Source organism: Emiliania huxleyi, assembly GCF_000372725.1.
Source record: "Emiliania huxleyi CCMP1516 unplaced genomic scaffold EMIHUscaffold_62, whole genome shotgun sequence".
In the NCBI taxonomy this organism is placed as follows: domain Eukaryota; phylum Haptophyta; order Isochrysidales; family Noelaerhabdaceae; genus Emiliania; species Emiliania huxleyi.
This window is the reverse complement of record NW_005197351.1, coordinates 712-15,016: the sequence shown is the minus strand read 5'-3', so window position 1 is coordinate 15,016 and position 14,305 is coordinate 712. Positions and strand designations below refer to the sequence as shown.

The window sequence follows — 14,305 nt, the reverse complement described above, 5'->3', positions numbered from 1 at the left end:
CCCTCCCCCAAGGGGGGGTGCCCGAGGGGTCTTTTTTTCAGTTTTTGGAGAGGGAAAAACCCCCGGTGGAAGGGGGGGGCCCCCCCCCCCCCCCCCTTGGCCCCCCCCCACCCCCCCCAACGCCCCAGGGCCTCTGCCCACGTGAGAAAGAGGTGAAGGAGCCCCCCCCCCCACCCCCCCCCCCCCTTCTCTCTCTCTCCACAGGTGGAAAACAATGATTCAATCGATGGGCCTGCCCATTCCGGAGTGGTTCGAATCCCCACAAACCCGAGACGGTGATGGGAAACGTCGTGGGCGGTCTCAGGCCCAGTGAGGTAGTGCGTCTGACTATCCCGGATCCTGCAGAACAAGTTCCTCTTGTAGCTCGGTCGGTCACACCGCTATCACCGTCGGGGAGAGGGGGGACGACACTGCTTCGGCAGCGTGCACCTCGATCCTGTACCGTGTTTGTTATGACCCCCCCCCCGTGCTCAAACCGTCGCGCGCCCAATCACGTGCGCTGGACCGGCTCATGCGCGTCCTGTCGCTCATGCGCTTGTCGCTGGGAGGTGGCGCCGGGCTGGCCATCGGCGCCGCTCGCGCGCTCGGCGCCGCCGAGGATGGCAGTCGTGACGGCGGCCGCAGTATTCGGCGTAGACCGCACGCGCAGCGCGCTCCGTGTTTGCCTTGAGGAGCGCAGCGACGAGTCCGTAAGGAGCGGTCCCAGCTTGCTGGGTGCGGCGCCGCCGCGCGCCGTATCGAGAGACTCTGTCGGGGCAGGTTAAAATAGCGCCGCAGGCTCCCCGGGCCGTCCGCGCACAGACCACAAAACCCTCATGATCTACATTGCACCCGTTCCGGCGCTCGTGATCTGTATTGCGCCCACTTACGGCCGCTGATCTGTATTGCACCTATTTTGGCGCTCTGATCTCGAGTGCCACCCTTTGCAGCCCTGTGATCTTGACAGCACCCCTCTCAGGCCTATGATCCTCAGCGCGCCCCCTCAAGGTCTGCTGATCCCCACAGACCCTGCCGTGGGTGCTTGATCCTGAGGCGCGCCCCCGCCAGTGCTGTGATCCTGAGAGGGATGTCTGTGATCCTGAGCCGCCCCTGCCCCCGCTCACTGCTTGCTGACATCCATGTCGTCCATCGATGCCCGGCTGGCCTACCTACCCTTCGAGGGACCGCACACACACAGCATAGCCACGCGCAGGGATGCAGAGCGAGCAAAAGGGGATGTAGGGGGGGATGACGATCGGTAGTCCGGCCATCTCGAGTGCTGGTGGCAGCCGATCCGGGCTCGAGGGGCAGAGAGCTCAAGGTGTTATTAATTAAGGTGGCGACGGAGCGCGTGAGGTAGCAAATACAACTGCAGTGTTTGTCGGCAGCAGCCAGCTCGTTGCGCCGCTTCTTATGCCCGGTGTCGTGCGAGGGAGTTTGGTTGTAAACGGGGGGCGGGGAGGGGGCACGGAATCACCGCCGGCGGGGGGCGAGGGCGCTAGCGAAGGAGGAGGAGCCCGAGCCCGGGGAGGATTGGGGAGGGGGGTCGGCCGGAAGAGTACGCCGGCCTCTTCGACGGCCCGTAAGGGGCCGTCGCCTGCCGACCTTCCGTGCCTTTTGGTGCCAGTCCGAGCCAGTCTGCTGTGAGAGGCAGTGTGGGTTTCACACCCGGGGCAGGTCGGGGATCGGGTAATCACGCCTCATCACAACACGGTTGCCGGGCGGTTGCCGGGGGGGCATCCCTACTTTGGTTGCCTCTCATCTCGCCCCTCGACCGGCGCGACGCGGCGCGAGATGAGAGCTGCCCCGCGCGTGCCCTCTATGAGAGCTGCCCCCGCGCGTGCCCTCTCGCCTCGCCCCACAACCACCACTGCAGCGAGCCCGTGCCTGGCTGCACGCCGTGCTGCGACCGCCGTGCGAGCGGCTCGATCCGAGTATCGAGGCGAATCTGGCACAATCGGATCGCGGTCGGAGCGCTGCTGAGCCGCGGGTCGCCTCCGTGCCTACTGCGCCCCCGCGACCCCCAAAACAAGCCCGCGCCGTGCTCATCCCATTTTATGCTGCTGACGCTCGCCCCGCGCCGCCGCCGCCTGCGCACTCGCAGATCCAAAACAACCTCTCGGACGCGCTCGAACTATCGAACTATCGACTATAAACGGCGCGGCCGCGCGCGATGGCGATCGCGCGACCAAATGTCCCGCGTCCGCCCGCGGGCTACGTCAAGCAGAAGCGGGAGGAGCGTCGCATAGAGGCGCCCAAGCAGGCGGAGATGACGCGCCAGGAAGAGTACTCGCACTACCCGCCTGATAGCTGCCCTTCTCTGTGTCGCCCGTGCGATGCGGCGTGCTGCTGCTGCATGAACTGCCTCTTCGAGTTGCCGGTCGGCATTGCCTGCGCCGCTGGCTGCTGCCCGGGTGGACTTTTCTGCTGCACGCCGGTGACGCTGATTTGCGACGCCGTAATAAAGTGCGCGTGCTGTTGCGGCGATCCAAACGACCGGCTCTGGGACTTCTTCACCCTCGTGATACCGCCATCCCTCATCCACCACGTCTCTGCACGTTACATGCCTTACTTGACCATGTACACCGGCGTGCTCGCCGCTGGCCGTTTCTGGTACCCGCTGACTGCGAACCCCAGCTGGCCCGCTATCACGCCGTGGGTCTACACGCTAAACAAGCTGGTGCGTGCTAGGTCGTGATGATGCCGTCGCGGTCGAGCAGCGTCGCTCCGATGTGCCTCGTCCTTGGCCGTAGGCGAAGGAGGAGTGGTTCGACTGGACCCGCGGCGCGCGCACGCCTGAGCGGGCAGGGGATGGCGGGCGGCTCCCAGCGCCGGAGAAGGTCAAGACTCTGTTTGATCGAGGCGACCCCGAGAGTGAGAACGCCGCGCCGTGGGCGCAGTGCTTGGAGGAGGCTGGCGTGACGGGCCCCGGCGTCCCGCCCACGGGAGACTCTCCGCCGCTGTGGCCGGCCGGGCCGGCCCCGCAGAACCCGCGCACGAATGTGCTCGCCATGTGGACGGTCAATTTCTTCATCGCCACTTGGTTCCAGTCCGGCGTGCTGACCGACGGCGAGCACTACACCCGCAACTTCTCGGGCGACTTCGACATGGGGTTCGTGTACGGGCAAACCAAGGAGCAGCAGGCCTTTCTGATGAACAAGGAGGATGGCACCGTCCGCGTCAACTCCTCGGGCAGGCCGCTGCGATACATGGACGCCGACAATGGCCCCTTCTCCCCGGAGTCTAGCGACACGCTCAAGGCATGCCTCACCCTCACACACGCCACACGCTCGCCCGTGTTCGCTCGCCCACCTCCTCGCCCCTCTCATACCCCTCTCACGCCCCTCTCACGCCCGCCGCTCCCCCTCTCACGCCCCTCGACTCTGTCTCTGTCTCTGTCTCTGTCTCTGTCTCTGTCTCTGTCTCACGCCCGCCGCTCCCCCTCTCACGCCCCTCTCACGCCCGCCGTTGAAGTTCGGCAAGCTCAAAGCCAACGTCTGGGCTTCGGGCAGCAACCACACGAACGTGCACGTGGGGATGTACTTCATGCTCTCTTGCGCCCAGTCGGTGCACAACGTGCTGGCGGTCGAGATTCGCAAGATGCACCCCGAGTTTGACGGGCCCCGGATCTTCGAGAGCACGAAGCAGCTCCTCACCTTCCTCTTCTTTCAGGTGGTCCGTCGCGAGTACGTCGGCTTCCTCAACGGCGGCACTGTGCGCGAGGTCAACGCTCAGGTCGCGGCCCTCAACGTTCCGCTCAACCGCTACTCGCCGATGGTCGCCGGCCTGAACGTGGCCAAGCATCTGACAGGCGACTTGTTCACGGGCGCCTCGGCGGGTCTCGAGTACGAAACGTCGTACATGTGGCACGCCATGCCGCCAGAGGAGCTCGGCCCGCTCGGGTCGTATTCCGAGAAGTGGATCGCCAAGCCCGGCAACTGGACCGACGCCGCGACGGGCCCGACGCTGCGCGAGCTTTTGCACGCGGCGCAAGTCGCGCCATCCTCGCTCCAGACCCTCGGCAACACCCCCTCCTACCTCCTCAACTTTGAGATGAAGGTTGTCGAGCGCAGCCGCGGGCAGCGCGTGGGGTCGTTCAACCAGGTGCGCGCAGCAATCCACCTCCCTCCCATCACCAGCTTCGACCAGTTTGCCGCACCGTGGGACGCCAAGCTCGCCGCCGTCTACGAGCACCCGGACGATATCGACCTCTACGTGGGCTACAATGCTCCGGTGAAGGGCGAGTACGACCCGGAGCGCTCGTTCATGACGCAGAGCATGTTTCGGATGGTGTCGACGCTCGTCTATAACATCGGCGTGAGGGAGCAGGACTGCCTCCGCATGGTGCCGAGGGACGTCTGGGCGCGCTTCAAGGACATGGACCTGTACTCCATCTGCGCGACTGCGATTGCAGCCGACCCCGCAAGCATCGCGCAGCCGGGGCCAAACAAGCCGCTTCCGCCCGCCTCGTACTCGGACCAGGGCGTCAACATGTTTTACCCACGTGTGCCAACGGCTGTGTAGAGCGCGCGTGTGCGAGCAGCAGCGCGCTGGCCGAGGTCGGTGAAGGCGAGGCGGAGGCGAGCTACGGCTTTGAGTGTGCACAACGGAGGCTGGTCGGCGCTGGCCTGTCCCTGTCTCTGTCTCTGACCTGGTATGTATCTGCCTCTGCCCATGCCCCTGTCTCTACCCTCCAGTGGGCCACTGTCTCTGCCTCTTGTCTCTGTCTATGCCAATGCACATATGCATATGACGTCGTAGCTTAGCTGTACGTGCTAGCTTAGCTGTACGTGTGTGTGTCAATGTGATGTACAGAACCACAGCCTCGCCGCCGCCCCCCTCGACGCCGCTCTCCTCGCCGCCGGTGGCGACCCCCCTCCCCGCCGCGCCGCCGATGTCGGTCTCGCGCGGGAGCTGGTCGCCGCGCAGGCTGCTCTCTCAGAGCGGTGCGGACGGCGTGACGGCCGGAGAGGGCAGAAGCAGGTAGAAGGTCCTGACCCGACGGGGACGCCATCACCCTCGCCCAGGGATCTACAATGCTGTCTCAAGGTCCGACAGGTTCGGCACCGCCACCGGGCACCGCCTCGGTATACAAAATGCGCCTGCGGGCGGACCCTCACAGATCACAGATCACCACATCAAGGGTTCAACCCAGTGTTCGTACAGTCTGTTGCGGGCATTAAGAAAACAGGATCCCGCGGCACGCCGCCGTTTCTAAGCCTTTCCACCCACCCCACCCACCCCACGCCGTGGTTTCTTAGCTTCGGCCGGCACCCCAGGTCACGAGGTCAGCCGGGATCTAGGAATTTTTAGGTAAAATGACAATAAGGAAGCGCTGGACCGATGCGCCAGTCAGCAGTCTTGGGATGACAGGAAGACGCACACACCTCCATCCACACCGCCCAGAACACCGCAGACTTGGGCAAAATGACAAGTGCGCGCGCCGCAGGCGAAGAGAAAGTTTGAGCGGGGCTCCTGTGCACACACTCGTGTGTGGGCCCTTTCTTGGGGCCGCGCCTGCGGCGCGCCGTGGTTTCTTAGACTTTCGCGGAAATTGCTTGGTAGGGTTTCTTAATGGGACGCTTTCTTAATGCCCGCAACAGACTGTAACGATAAACGCTTGCGCGGGGCGTCGCAGAAAATGGGCGGCCGGGGAGGGCTCCTGCCCACCTCGGTCCCCAATGGCATGATTTCGCCGCCCAGCGCACGGGCATTCGCCCCTGGCGCCGAGAGCCCGCTCTCCGCTGCGCCTTCGCGTTCGGCGAGCCCATACGGCCACTCTCGGCCGGGGCCATCTTCGAGCTCGCCAGCAGGCGGCTCCGAGAGCATCCAGGTGGTTGTGCGCGTGCGGCCCCTCTCTCACGACGAGCGAGCCCGCGGCGATGTCGAGTGCGTCTACTGCGCCGATGACGGCTGCACCGTTCAGTGGATGGACGAGGGGCACGCGAGGGGCTCCCGCGGCGTCATGGACCGCAGCCACGGCTTGACCACACTGCGCTCACTGACGGTCGACGCCTGCCTTGCGGGCTCCGCGCAGGCGCCTGTCTTCCAGGCCGCTCGTGCGGGAAATCTGCTTATGGACGCCCTAAGTGGCTACTCCGTGACCATCTTTGCGTATGGCCAGACAGGGTCCGGAAAGACCTTCACGATGACTGGCCCCGACTCGATCGACTATGGGAGGGAGGCCGCGGCCGCGTCCCTGGACGATGGGCCGCACGGCCTGATTCCACGGGTGCTGTCCGATCTCTTTGAGCTCACGGCCCACGGGCGGGAGCACGCGGGCGTCACCGTCAGCGCGTCTTACCTCGAGATCTACAATGAGCAGCTCAACGACCTCCTCAATCCGGCGTCGGTCAACCTGCAGCTGAGACACGAGGCGCGGCTCGGGCCGTTCGTGCAGAACCTGCTGCAGGTTGAATGCGAGTCGCTCGGCGACGCGATGGCCGTGCTGGCTGAGGGGACGCGTAATCGCAAGGTGTCGAGCCACCAGCTCAACAAGGACTCGTCGCGCTCGCATTGCCTCATGACGCTGCACCTAAAGGACGCGAACACGGGCTGCACCGGACGCATCTCGCTGGTCGACCTCGCTGGCTCGGAGCGGCTCAAGGACTCGTGCTCCGAGGGTGCGATGGCCTCCGAGACGGGGCACATCAACCGCTCGCTCTTTGCGCTCGGCAACGTCATCTCCTCGCTATCCGACGCGCGCAGACGGCAAGGCCACATCCCGTACCGCGACTCGAAGCTGACGAAGCTGCTCATGGACTCCCTTGGTGGCGACGGCCGAACGCTCATGCTCGCTTGCGTGTCCCCTTCCCTGCACATGCTCGAGGAGACGGCCAACACGCTCCTCTTTGCCTCGCGCGCGAAGAATATCCAGAACCGGCCGACGGTGCAAGTGGACGCGCAAGGTCTGCAGCTGCAGCAGTTGCAGGCGTCGATGCGGGCGCTGCAGGAGGAGAACGCCGACCTCGGCCGCCGCCTTGCCGCGGCGAGTGCGGCCCCGCGCGGGTTTTCGAGCGAGCACGCCGCGCGTCCCAGCGAGCCCAGCCCCGAGTCGGCGGCGCCGGCGTCAGATGAGGCGCCCGGCGCGGTGGTGGCGGTGGAGAGTGCTGCTCCTTTTGCCGCCGCGTGGGCCGGCACCTCGTCCTCCCGTGGCGATGCGGGCAGGGGCGCTGGGATTGGCGGAGGGGCGGGCGGAGGGGCGGGCGGCGGCGGAAGCTGCTCTCGCTCGGAGCAGCACGAGCTGGCGGCGCTGCGGCTCGAGAATGAGAGGCTGCGCAACTCAAGTGAGTCGCTGCGACGGTCTAACGAGCTGCTGCAGGCGTCACGCTAGATGCTTCCTCGCCATCGCTTGTTGTATATGCGGAGCCGCTCTCAGAGCTCTCTGATCGAAAGAGGTCCTTTGTAGGTGCAAGTGCAGCAGCAACAGCTCAAGCTGGAACGGCTCGAGCTGATCTTTGAGAGGTCGTGAGTGGTTTACACACAACCGACAACGCCATTCAGGAGTGTGTTGCGGTGGTGTGGCGCGCTCCCCGACGACCTAGTCCGTGTAGACCGAGACAGAGAGAGGGGGCGGGGGGGGGGGGGGGGACAAACCAAGCGGCGGGGGGGGGAGGGGACAAAACGGTACCGAGGATAGAGGAGGGTCGGCCGTCCGCTGTGGCGACCCTGGGCGGGGCGTCTCGGTCTGCCTGCCGCATTATCGCGCGGGGTGGTCTCTCGCGTGTGCGTGTCGATTTTTGTCATGTCGATTGTCGTGATGGGCCGGGGTTGGGGTGGGGTGATTGGTGCGTGGTCCAACGTCCGAGCCACGGTTTTCCGTCTGCTTTGCGCGCGGCGGTGTCATTTTTGTCCGTGTAACGTCTCGCGTCAAGCTGATATCGCCATAGCGAAACCTCAGTGTGTCTCAAGCCGCCGCGTCAACCGCCCCTCCCCCGCCGCGGCTCCGCTTGCGTGCGGAGGAGGCCGTCTGTCCCTCCGCGAGCAGCGCCTCACGCATGCGCTCGTGCACAGTCGCCGCGCCGCCGAGCGCGTGCCGCAGCGCCGCCGCCACCGCCTCGAACTGCGCCCGCCCCTCCTGCTCGAAGAGCGGCAGATGCGACAGCTCCGGCACGGTGGCCGCAACCAGCCGGCTGCTGGCGGCGCGCTCCTCGCTCGCGGACGGGTCGAGCAGCACTCGACCGCTGCCCTCGTCAGGAATGGCCGCGCCGCAGGCGGCGACCAGGCCGTACAGCTTGAGCCGCGCGTGTGCCAGCGCGGCCGAGCCGCACGAGACGAGCGCGGGCAGCGCGCCGCCGCCGTCCTGCAGCACCATGGCGTGCACGCAGATGAGGCTCTTCGGGTACTGGTCGAGCTGGACCGAGCCGCTCAGCGCCGCCGACAGCGAGGCCGACAGAGCGGCAGCGGCACTCGCGTCGGTCGCGGCGGCGGCCGGGTCCGTGGTGCGGCGCGCAAACGCGGAAAACTTGACGGTGCACTCGAGCCGCCCGTGGCTGAGAAAGTCGTGGCCGTCGGCCTGCTGCGGCCCAAAGATGGCGCACAGCACCTTGGTCTCGCCCATCTCCACGTAGGCGGAGCCGCTCGCCTTGGGAAGCACGCCTGTTCGCACAAGCAGCCGGCGGAGCTCGGCGTCGCCGCGGCCGTCGCAGCGCGCTGTGTCGGCGACCGGCGGCGGCTCGTCGAGCACCAGCCGGAGTGTCTTGTGGGCGGCGCGCCGCATATAAACACACATATGTGTCTGCACTGTACGCGTGTAGAAGCCCTCTCGCGAAAAAAAGCAGGAGTTTTAAGCCATTCACGGGTGTCCTGTCCCCTCGAGGCAGAAGAGAACGACGCGACAGAGGAGGAAATGACAAGGGAGAGAACGACGAGAGTGGGACGGCCGCGAGGTGGCATGAAGGTTGCAGCGAGAAGCGGCGAGAGACTGCGAAGAGAGATAGGAAGAGGCAGACTCCCCAGGGTGGGCGACGGCTAGCGCACCACACACCTCTCCTTAAAATCCCTGTGTGGTGGCGGCGTGCCGTCCTCCCATCCCTCCCTAGGGTTGTCTGTTTTCTTTCTTTCTTTCTTTCCTGTCCCCTCGCTCTTGCAAATTCCTGCAAAGGTGGGGACGTGTCTGTCCTCGACCCAGCCCTAGCTTTGGTCCGCGTTACTTTCTTTTCTGGGTTTGGATTTTTAGAAGCCAACAAGAAATCTCTTGAGTTTGGCCTTGTGTATCTCGAGACCTCGAAAGAAGGCGAGGGATGGAATGGTAGCTATCAAACGCCGGAATGGCCTAAAAGAGGAATGGCCGACACACCACGAGAAACTTATAGCTAGAACATTTCTTTGTGTGCCGGTGATAGTACTAGCACGCGCCAGTTCGCACCTGTGTCGAGCCTGTGTGCTATAAATAAATAAATAAAACGGGCACGCCAAACGAGGGGTGGGAGAGGGACAGGGTCCCCACCTGCACGAGCAGGATCTTGGAAGGACGATCAGGGACACAGGGGAACGGGAGCGGGGAGCGCATCGCGACACGGAGGGGGGCTGGGCAGGGTTCACCCACACGACAGGGTCCCAGGGATTCCTCTCTCGTATAGGACAGGTTGCACCCGGCGGCACGGGGGCAGGCGCGGGCCTCCTACTGGTTGCGCTCTCCTAGTTCTCCTGCTCCTGACAAGGGACAGCGACAGGCTCGCAGCACGGTGGACTCCCTATTCCACTGGCGATCTCTCTCGACTAGCGACCTTCCTCCGGCTTCTCACCAGCAGTCTCTCACTACCACGGGCACACTGACAGAGGCGGCCAAAAGGCTCACGTGGGTGGCAGGGCGGTGATAGGAGTCTCCCACTCTGTGGGCTTCGCTAGAGGTGCGGCCCCTGCGCGTGTCCTCGCCCTTGCGTGTGTGTGTGTGTGTGTGTGTGTGTGTGTGTGTGTGTGTGTGTGTGTGTGTGTGTGTGTGTGTGTGTGTGTGTGTGTGTGTGTGTGTGTGTGTGTGTGTGTGTGTGTGTCTGCGGGCGCTGTGCGAGCCGCCCTGAACGACCACAATGTTGAGCGCGCTCGAGCACCGAAGCACCGCGAGCGCCGGCGAGCACCACCGCCCCGCGCCTTGGCGTGGGTCGGTAGTACACGATGCGGCGCCCAGCAGCTCTATCATGCGTCGCACCCGCAGTGGCCGAGCCGACCGCCGCTCGAACTGGCGCCGAGTGGCTCCCAGATCGAGCGTGGCAGGCTCAGTCGCACCGTCGCGGGGCGAACGCGAACCGAGCCGTCGCCGTTCGCCGCAGCCGCCGGCCGCCAGCCGTCAGCCGTACAGCCGTACAGCCGTCAGCCGTCAGCTCGCAGTCGCCGTCGCTGCCGCCGCCGCAGCAGCAGTGAGCGAGCTCCTGCGTCGTGTTGCCGACGCAGTGTGGACGCGCGCCGCCCAGCGGCGAGCGAGCGTGCTCGGAGTTGGGTCGGCGCGCGCGCGGGCGGACGGCGCCTGTAAACAGACAGCCTGCACCGCCCACTCGTTCAAAATCGTAGACGTGTGAGAGAGAGTTGTCTTGTTTAAATTCTTTGTAGCTTTGCAGCCGCTTTCGCGGCAGCAAAGGCCTGGACTGCACCGCCTGCAGCATCGGCCTGACTGCGAGCATGGCCCAGACCGCGGACGCCGCTCGGGAGTCCGCCCTCAAGCGCTTCCTGCCGCCCGGTCCGCGGCCGCTGCCGTGCCGTCGCGACGTGCAGCGCGGCCGGCGGCTGCGTCTCTTCGTGTACGGCCTCCCATGGGCTTACCACGGCCAGGTCGTCGAGTACGTCGAGCGTCGCGCCCGCGAGCTGCTGCACGTCAACTGCGCTTACCTCCGTGAGGACACGTGCCCAAACACGGGCTTCTCGCACCTGGAGAACCTGCGGTCGCACTGCACCGATGTGCCCATCTTCTCCAAGCTCCTGCAGGTGGCGACCCTCGTCGGCGAGCCCGAGCGCGCCGACGTCTTTCTGGTGCCCTTCCTGCTCGGCTGCAACGCGATGCTCGGGTGGGGGCACGGCATGTCGCGGGTCAACGGGCCGGCGCACCACGCCTTCTTTGGCAGCTTTGACAAGTTTGCACGCGACTCGCTGCCCCACTTTGCGCGCTGGCCCCACCGCCACCTCTTTCTCTTCCCGCTCGACTCGATGTTCATGCCAAAGTGGCTCGGCGGCTCGATGCTCGCGCACACGGGCGCGGGCTACCGCAACAAGTCACGGCTCGACGTCACCATCCCGTACCTCGCCTCGCTGCCGCGAGAGCTGGTCCGCGCGCAGCCGGACGCCGGCGCGCGCAGCACGCGAGTCTTTCTGATGGCGTCGCCGAGCAGGAACAAGGTCCGCTCCGAGGTGGCAAGGCAGCTGCGAGAGGCGAGCGGCGCGGGGGCGGGGAGGGGGCGGGCGGGCAGCCGGGGGGGATTGGTCCGGCGCGTGCCACCGAGGAGCCCGCTCGCCGCTGCAGTGTTACTCCCAACCCCGCACTTGTAACCCTGTCCCGGCCGACCGAAGGAGTCGACTAGCACGCACCCATCTACTATGTCTGACACGGACGTGACGCCCGTGCCCGGTGTGGTGCCCGAGCAAGACCCGCCGCCTCCCCGCCGCCCCGCAGGCGTCGGAGCTGCACCGCCGCGACCCGAGTCGGCCGAGGAGAGACCCGAGATTACCCGAGATTACCCGAGATTACCCGAGATTACCCGAGATTACCCGAGATTGCCCGAGATTGCCCGAGATTACCCGAGATTGCCCGAGCCAGCCGAGGAGAGACCTCGCCCGCTCCCGCGCGGTTGCTACGCCGCCGTCTCCCGCCCGCCACTTGACGCGTGCTCCGTGTGTGCCTCGGCGCAGGATCGAGCTCTACGAGACGGACCCACGCAAGGAGAACGCGATGCCCTTCTCGACGGTGGAGACCATCCGCCGGATGCAGCGCACCACCTTTTGCGTCGCCCCCCCCGGGGACTCTGACGGCTTCACCCAGCGCTTTTATTACATTGTCGCCGCCGGCTGCATCCCCGTCCGGGTTGACCCCTACTACCCGTCGCTCAAGTTTGGAAAGGGGGGGTGGCCCTTCAAGCAGACGATGGAGGGGCACCGGGCCGTCCTCCTCCTCCCGCCCGACCGGTTGGGGCGGGACGGCCTCATGCCGACGCTCGCCAACGTGTCGCAGCCCCGCGTGCCCGAGATGCACCAGTCCCTTCTGCGCGTGGTGCGGCCGAGCGTGCTTTTCGACTACCGGGGGGGGGCGCCGGACGCCTTCAGCCCCTTCCTCACCGAGTTGTTTTATTTGGCCGCCCACCGCCTCCCCGGGTTTGACCGCCCGGGGGCGGAGCGCCCGGCGGCGCCCGGCGACGGCTGACGTGAGAGGGCCAACGGTGTGGAACGGGGCGCGGGCGGCACCCCCCCGGTCCGGGGAGCCTGCCCCCCCCCCCCCCCCGCCCCCCCCGAGGTTGTGTGTGAGAGGGCCGAAGTTCCTTCTTCGGCATCGATTATTTTCTTTCGCCCAAGAATTACAATTCATTGGCTTGAGGGCGGCAGACAAAAGCAGCGTCCCTCGAGCCTCTCTCATCTCTTGGGGCATGGGGGGCGCGGGGGCCCCCGGAGCGGCGGACGCGGGGCGGAGGCACCGTGCCCCGCGCACGCCGTGCGCCACGCCGCAGTGCGGAACGACGGGGCCCGGCTCTACTAGTCTCTACAAGCACCAACTTCCCGATTAAGTACGGTTAAGTAGAGGGCAGACTTGCGTTGGAGAGATCTCGAGGAGTCATACAGATAGACCCTCCAACCATTAAAAAACTCCGACCTGATCGGTCGTACTGACCGCCGACACCAGAAGGCTAGCTGGTAGCTTCATTTGTAGTAGCACAGCCGCCGGTGCTAGAGAGGGGTCCGCAGAGGTGGGGGCGGAGGGTTGGGAGAGAGATCCACATGACCAATTTCCATCCCATGACTACATGGACCACACTCGCATGTCTTTGCATGTAATAGTTTTTTGTTATACCCTCATGGGGCACAAGAAAGAGGCTCTACGGGGTCTGTGTAACGGTCTGTGCTGCTGTCGGGCTGTCAGCGCTGCTGTCAGGCCACTGTGTGCTGTCGGGCTGTCGGGCAGCTGTCAGGCTGTCACGTTAGGGCCTGACAGCGACGCCGACGGAGCCCCTCGCCTGTCAGGCTCTGCTGTCAGGCTGTCAGATACGTGCTGTCAGGCTGTGTCAGAGAAAGTGCTGTCAGCGCTGTCAGGCTGTCGGGCACTGTCAGGCGCTGTCCGGGGTTTGCTGTCAGGCTGTCAGACCAGGGCTCAGGGTACCGTGCGGTAGTAGGTAGTACTGACGCGTACAGAGGTAGGAATCCTACTGGTACTGCGCCGGCGAGTCGCGGGGCGGTCCTGGGTAGTCGACGGGCCCCCGGGGGCGACGGGGGTGCTCTCCGGCCGCGGCGGCCGAAAACGGGGACCTCTAGTACGGTCTAGTAATGAAGTGATGCACTTGATGCAAGGGTGCCATTGTGCTCTACTACAAAAGTTGTGTAAGATGCCCAAGTCTCAGACGCTGGATCCTTAGCGGAGCTGAGTTCTGACGGTGTGAGCACGAGCAACCGGAGTGACGACCGGGACCGGGCCGCACGCCGGGAGTGTCCCGACTAGCAGTGGCGGGCGCGGACGAGCGAATGAGAGGTCGCTATCTGTGGAAGATGTGTTATTAGAGACCAGGGATGCCTATCTCTCACTGAAAGGGACCTCTCATTCGCTCGTCCGCACCCGTCACCGCTCACGGAGTGCTCCGCGTGCCGCCACCGGCCGCCGCCGGCCGCCGGCCGCTCACGGTAACGGAACAGTGTTACTACTCCGCAACATTGAGCTGGATCAAACTGAATAGTGCTCCTGAAAGCCCTCTCTCTGGGCTCTGCCACACAGTAGCAGCTCACGACTAGCAGCTGCTGTGGCTGTATTTGTAGCCATTTTTAGGCTTCAACTGGTCCCAAAATAGTAGCAACACCTCATGAAAATCAGTCAAAAAAGCCCCAAAAAATCGGCGCCTGCGGCGGGCTACCTGGGGCTGCGCCCCAAACCCCCTTGACTGGGGGGACCCCCCGCGAGAGCACCCCCGTCGCCCCCGGGGGCCCGTCGCGGGTAGTCTGCACGGGGGTGCACGCAGAGCGCTTAGTACCTCGTTATGGCTGCCCTTTCTGCTTTCAGGAGTCTAAGAAAGAAAGGCAAGAAAACAGAGACCGCCAAAAGGGAGGGATGGGAGGTGTCTCCTTACTCCCGTACAGTGGGTTGCGGGCATTAAGAAAACAGGATCCCGCGGCACGCCGCCGTTTCTAAGCCTTTCCACAGCCCTCA

At 65.1% G+C, this 14,305-nt stretch overlaps 4 protein-coding genes across 4 annotated transcripts; 3 read left to right on the top strand and 1 right to left on the bottom strand.

Moving 5' to 3' along the window:
• Positions 1 to 2,152: 2,152 nt before the first annotated feature.
• Positions 2,153 to 4,808, top strand: EMIHUDRAFT_452420 (hypothetical protein; the record flags this gene model as incomplete). The annotated part of the gene is made up of 3 exons (XM_005763658.1): positions 2,153 to 2,659; positions 2,733 to 3,239; positions 3,454 to 4,808. 3 exons carry the CDS (start codon positions 2,153 to 2,155, stop codon positions 4,501 to 4,503), a joined length of 2,064 nt encoding a protein of 687 aa, XP_005763715.1. The 3' UTR covers positions 4,504 to 4,808.
• Positions 4,809 to 6,049: 1,241 nt separating this feature from the next.
• EMIHUDRAFT_42779 (hypothetical protein) lies at positions 6,050 to 6,880 on the top strand (the record flags this gene model as incomplete). Its single annotated transcript, XM_005763657.1, has 1 exon — positions 6,050 to 6,880. A coding segment is annotated over one exon (831 nt), but the record flags the coding sequence as incomplete, so codon positions are not given.
• Positions 6,881 to 7,829: 949 nt separating this feature from the next.
• EMIHUDRAFT_357768 (hypothetical protein) lies at positions 7,830 to 8,712 on the bottom strand. The gene has a single exon (XM_005763656.1). It carries the CDS (start codon positions 8,696 to 8,698, stop codon positions 7,886 to 7,888), a length of 813 nt encoding a protein of 270 aa, XP_005763713.1. The 5' UTR covers positions 8,699 to 8,712; the 3' UTR covers positions 7,830 to 7,885.
• A 1,881-nt stretch (positions 8,713 to 10,593) lies between these two features.
• EMIHUDRAFT_214563 (hypothetical protein) lies at positions 10,594 to 12,492 on the top strand (the record flags this gene model as incomplete). Its single annotated transcript, XM_005763655.1, has 3 exons — positions 10,594 to 11,304; positions 11,846 to 12,273; positions 12,435 to 12,492. The coding sequence occupies 3 exons, from the start codon at positions 10,594 to 10,596 to the stop codon at positions 12,490 to 12,492; spliced, it is 1,197 nt and encodes a 398-aa protein (XP_005763712.1).
• Positions 12,493 to 14,305: the final 1,813 nt, after the last annotated feature.